This window comes from Palaemon carinicauda, chromosome 23, assembly GCF_036898095.1.
Source record: "Palaemon carinicauda isolate YSFRI2023 chromosome 23, ASM3689809v2, whole genome shotgun sequence".
In the NCBI taxonomy this organism is placed as follows: domain Eukaryota; kingdom Metazoa; phylum Arthropoda; class Malacostraca; order Decapoda; family Palaemonidae; genus Palaemon; species Palaemon carinicauda.
In genome coordinates, this window is record NC_090747.1 from 61829169 (window position 1) to 61835065 (window position 5897).

The 5897-nt window shown below is 54.6% G+C and overlaps 1 protein-coding gene across 1 annotated transcript in view; it reads right to left on the reverse strand.

The window, feature by feature from the left end:
• Positions 1–417: 417 nt before the first annotated feature.
• Positions 418–5897, reverse strand: part of LOC137617615 (protein diaphanous homolog 1-like) — a 58007-nt gene continuing 52527 nt past the window's right edge. Inside the window, exon 2 of the mRNA XM_068347621.1 lies at positions 418–893. Within this exon, the coding sequence (XP_068203722.1) occupies positions 418–893 (476 nt within the window). The remainder of the gene's footprint in view (positions 894–5897) is intronic.

Sequence of the window (5897 nt, forward strand, 5' to 3'; positions counted from 1 at the left end):
TATATACATAAATATATATACATATATATACATACATATATATATATATATATATATATATATATATATATATATATATATATATATATATATATATATATATATATATATATATATATATATATATATAAAACAATCACTCCCAAGCAACGAGAATCACAAGTTTTCCAATCATTCAACAAGCGCTTTAGTTTCAACAAATGAAATAAAAGCAAGCACTTAGCAGGGGAGGTGGTCGCTTCCGCTAGCGCACATACGCACACACACATACGCACATGGCGGGTAGTTTATGATCGATGGAGAGAGAGAGAGAGAGAGAGAGAGAGAGAGAGAGAGAGAGAGAGAGAGGAGAGAGGAGAGAGAGAGGAGAGAGAGAGAGAGAGAGAGAGGATAATCCTTGGGAGTTTTTTGGTTATTTTATGTTGCATCAGGAACAGGAATACTTATTCCAGTTGCATCAGGAACTGGAATACTTATTCCAGTTGCGTCAGGGACTGGGATACTTATTCCAGTTGCGTCAGGGACTGGGATACTTATTCCAGTTGCGTCAGGGACTGGGATACTCATTCCAGTTGCGTCAGGAACTGGAATACTTATTCCAGTTGCATCAGGAACTGGGATACTTATTCCAGTTGCATCAGGAACTGGAATACTTATTCCAGTTGCATCAGGGACTGGAATACTTATTCCAGTTGCGTCAGGAACTGGGATAGTTATTCCAGTTGCGTCAGGAACTGGAATACTTATTCCAGTTGCGTCAGGAACTGGATTACTTATTCCAGTTGCGTCAGGATCTGGAATACTTATTCCAGTTGCGTCAGGAACTGGAATGCTTATTCCAGTTGCGTCAGGAACTGGAATACTTATTCCAGTTGCATCAGGAACTGGAATACCTATTTATTTTAAAAAGAATTTTAAACTTTTATGAAAAGGTGTATGGAAAGGTGTATGTATATGTGTATGAATGTGTGTGTATATATACTGTACATATGTATATATACAGAGAGCGAGAGAGAGAGAGAGAGAGAGAGAGATTCAGAATATATTACCAATAGATATGTAAGTAAGAATGACAAAAAAAAAAAAATGATATATATTTTACATTACAATTCCCAAATCTCATTCAGCATAAGCAACAGTTTGCCAGGTCTGTACCTGTCCGGTTGAACAGGTTGCCAGGTCTGTACCTGTCCGGGGTGAACAGTCTGCCAGGTCTGTACCTGTCCGGGTGAACAGTCTGCCAGGTCTGTACCTGTCCGGGGTGAACAGTCTGCCAGGTCTGTACCTGTCCGGGTGAACAGTCTGCCAGGTCTGTACCTGTCCGGGTGAACAGGTTGCCAGGTCTGTACCTGTCCGGGTGAACAGGTTGCCAGGTCTGTACCTGTCCGGGTGAACAGTCTGCCAGGTCTGTACCTGTCCCGGGTGAACAGGTTGCCAGGTCTGTACCTGTCCGGGTGAACAGTCTGCCAGGTCTGTACCTGTCCGGGTGAACAGTCTGCCAGGTCTGTACCTGTCCGGGTGAACAGGTTGCCAGGTCTGTACCTGTCCGGTGTGAACAGGTTGCCAGGTCTGTACCTGTCCGGGGTGAACAGGTTGCCAGGTCTGTACCTGTCCGGGTGAACAGGTTGCCAGGTCTGTACCTGTCCGGGTGAACAGTCTGCCAGGTCTGTACCTGTCCGGGGTGAACAGTCTGCCAGGTCTGTACCTGTCCGGGTGAACAGGTTGCCAGGTCTGTACCTGTCCGGGTGAACAGTCTGCCAGGTCTGTACCTGTCCGGGTGAACAGGTTGCCAGGTCTGTACCTGTCCGGGTGAACAGGTTGCCAGGTCTGTACCTGTCCGGGTGAACAGTCTGCCAGGTCTGTACCTGTCTGGGTGAACAGGTTGCCAGGTCTGTACCTGTCCGGGTGAACAGGTTGCCAGGTCTGTGCCTGTCCGGGTGAAAAGGTTGCCAGGTCTGTACCTGTCCGGGTGAACAGGTTGCCAGGTCTGTGCCTGTCCGGGTGAACAGGTTGCCCGGTCTGTACCTGTCCGGGTGAACAGTCTGCCAGGTCTGTACCTGTCCGGGTGAACAGTCTGCCAGGTCTGTACCTGTCCGGGTGAACAGTCTGCCAGGTCTGTACCTGTCCGGGTGAACAGGTTGCCAGGTCTGTACCTGTCCGGGTGAACAGGTTGCCAGGTCTGTACCTGTCCGGGTGAACAGTCTGCCAGGTCTGTACCTGTCTGGGTGAACAGGTTGCCAGGTCTGTACCTGTCCGGGGTGAACAGGTTGCCAGGTCTGTACCTGTCCGGGTGAACAGTCTGCCAGGTCTGTACCTGTCCGGGGTGAACAGGTTGCCAGGTCTGTACCTGTCCGGGGTGAACAGTCTGCCAGGTCTGTACCTGTCCAGGTGAACAGATTGCCCGGTCTGTACCTGTCTGGGTGAACAGGTTGCCAGGTCTGTACCTGTCCGGGGTGAACAGTCTGCCAGGTCTGTACCTGTCCGGGGTGAACAGGTTGCCAGGTCTGTACCTGTCCGGGTGAACAGTCTGCCAGGTCTGTACCTGTCCGGTGTGAACAGTCTGCCAGGTCTGTACCTGTCCGGGTGAACAGTCTGCCAGGTCTGTACCTGTCCGGGTGAACAGTCTGCCAGGTCTGTACCTGTCCGGGTGAACAGATTGCCCGGTCTGTACCTGTCTGGGTGAACAGGTTGCCAGGTCTGTACCTGTCCGGGTGAACAGTCTGCCAGGTCTGTACCTGTCTGGGTGAACAGTCTGCCAGGTCTGTACCTGTCTGGGTGAACAGGTTGCCAGTACCTGTCTGGGTGAACAGGTTGCCAGGTCTGTACCTGTCCGGGTGAACAGTCTGCCAGGTCTGTACCTGTCCGGGGTGAACAGGTTGCCAGGTCTGTACCTGTCCGGGTGAACAGTCTGCCAGGTCTGTACCTGTCCGGGTGAACAGTCTGCCAGGTCTGTACCTGTCCGGGTGAACAGTCTGCCAGGTCTGTACCTGTCCGGGGTGAACAGTCTGCCAGGTCTGTACCTGTCCGGGTGAACAGATTGCCCGGTCTGTACCTGTCTGGGTGAACAGGTTGCCAGGTCTGTACCTGTCCGGGTGAACAGTCTGCCAGGTCTGTACCTGTCTGGGTGAACAGTCTGCCAGGTCTGTACCTGTCTGGGTGAACAGGTTGCCAGTACCTGTCTGGGTGAACAGGTTGCCAGGTCTGTACCTGTCCGGGTGAACAGTCTGCCAGGTCTGTACCTGTCCGGGTGTGAACAGGTTGCCAGGTCTGTACCTGTCCGGGGTGAACAGTCTGCCAGGTCTGTACCTGTCCGGGGTGAACAGATTGCCCGGTCTGTACCTGTCTGGGTGAACAGGTTGCCAGGTCTGTACCTGTCCGGGTGAACAGTCTGCCAGGTCTGTACCTGTCCGGGTGAACAGATTGCCCGGTCTGTACCTGTCTGGGTGAACAGATTGCCCGGTCTGTACCTGTCTGGGTGAACAGATTGCCCGGTCTGTACCTGTCTGGGTGAACAGATTGCCCGGTCTGTACCTGTCCGGGTGAACAGATTGCCCGGTCTGTACCTGTCCGGGTGAACAGGTTGCCAGGTCTGTGCCTGTCCGGGTGAACAGGTTGCCAGGTCTGTACCTGTCCGGGGTGAACAGGTTGCCAGGTCTGTACCTGTCCGGGTGAACAGTCTGCCAGGTCTGTACCTGTCCGGGTGAACAGGTTGCCAGGTCTGTACCTGTCCGGGTGAACAGTCTGCCAGGTCTGTACCTGTCCGGGTGAACAGGTTGCCAGGTCTGTACCTGTCCGGGTGAACAGTCTGCCAGGTCTGTACCTGTCCGGGTGAACAGATTGCCCGGTCTGTACCTGTCTGGGTGAACAGGTTGCCAGGTCTGTACCTGTCCGGGTGAACAGTCTGCCAGGTCTGTACCTGTCTGGGTGAACAGGTTGCCAGGTCTGTACCTGTCTGGGTGAACAGTCTGCCAGGTCTGTACCTGTCCGGGTGAACAGGTTGCCAGGTCTGTACCTGTCCGGGTGAACAGTCTGCCAGGTCTGTACCTGTCCGGGTGAACAGATTGCCCGGTCTGTACCTGTCTGGGTGAACAGGTTGCCAGGTCTGTACCTGTCCGGGGTGAACAGTCTGCCAGGACCGTACCTGTCCGGGTGAACAGATTGCCAGGTCTGGATCTGTCCGGGTGAACAGGTTGCCAGGTCTGTACCTGTCCGGGTGAACAGTCTGCCAGGTCTGTACCTGTCCGGGTGAACAGTCTGCCAGGTCTGTACCTGTCCGGGGTGAACAGGTTGCCAGGTCTGTGCCTGTCCGGGGTGAACAGGTTGCCAGGTCTGTACCTGTCCGGGTAAACAGGTTGCCAGGTCTGTGCCTGTCCGGGGTGAACAGGTTGCCAGGTCTGTACCTTTCCGGGTGAACAGGTTGCCAGGTCTGTACCTGTCCGGGTGAACAGTCTGCCAGGTCTGTACCTGTCCGGGTGAACAGTCTGCCAGGTCTGTACCTGTCCGGGGTGAACAGGTTGCCAGGTCTGTACCTGTCCGGGGTGAACAGGTTGCCAGGTCTGTACCTGTCCGGGTGAACAGTCTGCCAGGTCTGTACCTGTCCGGGGTGAACAGTCTGCCAGGTCTGTACCTGTCCGGGTGAACAGGTCGCCAGGTCTGTACCTGTCCGGGGTGAACAGTCTACCAGGTCTGTACCTGTCCGGGGTGAACAGGTTGCCAGGTCTGTACCTGTCCGGGGTGAACAGTCTGCCAGGTCTGTACCTGTCCAGGTGAACAGATTGCCCGGTCTGTACCTGTCTGGGGTGAACAGGTTGCCAGGTCTGTACCTGTCCGGGTGAACAGTCTGCCAGGTCTGTACCTGTCCGGGTGAACAGGTTGCCAAGTCTGTACCTGTCCGGGGTGAACAGTCTGCCAGGTCTGTACCTGTCCGGGTGAACAGTCTGCCAGGTCTGTACCTGTCCGGGTGAATAGTCTGCCAGGTCTGTACCTGTCCGGGTGAACAGTCTGCCAGGTCTGTACCTGTCCGGGGTGAACAGATTGCCCGGTCTGTACCTGTCTGGGTGAACAGGTTGCCAGGTCTGTACCTGTCCGGGGTGAACAGTCTGCCAGGTCTGTACCTGTCTGGGTGAACAGTCTGCCAGGTCTGTACCTGTCTGGGTGAACAGGTTGCCAGTACCTGTCTGGCTGAACAGGTTGCCAGGTCTGTGCCTGTCTGGGTGAATAGGTTGCCAGGTCTGTACCTGTCTGGGTGAACAGGTTGCCAGGTCTGTGCCTGTCCGGGTGAACAGTTTGCCAGGTCTGTGCTCTCCGGCTGAACAGGTTGCCAGGTCTGTGCCTGTCCGGGTGAACAGGTTGCCAGGTCTGTGCCTGTCCGGGTGAACAGTCTGCCAGGTCTGTACCTGTCTGGGTGAACAGGTTGCCAGGTCTGTACCTGTCCGGGTGAACAGGTCGCCAGGTCTGTACCTGTCCGGGTGAACAGTCTACCAGGTCTGTACCTGTCCGGGTGAACAGGTTGCCAGGTCTGTACCTGTCCGGGGTGAACAGTCTGCCAGGTCTGTACCTGTCCAGGTGAACAGATTGCCCGGTCTGTACCTGTCTGGGTGAACAGGTTGCCAGGTCTGTACCTGTCCGGGTGAACAGTCTGCCAGGTCTGTACCTGTCCGGGTGAACAGGTTGCCAAGTCTGTACCTGTCCGGGGTGAACAGTCTGCCAGGTCTGTACCTGTCCGGGTGAACAGTCTGCCAGGTCTGTACCTGTCCGGGTGTGAACAGTCTGCCAGGTCTGTACCTGTCCGGGGTGAACAGTCTGCCAGGTCTGTACCTGTCCGGGTGAACAGATTGCCCGGTCTGTACCTGTCTGGGTGAACAGGTTGCCAGGTCTGTACCTGTCCGGGTGAACAG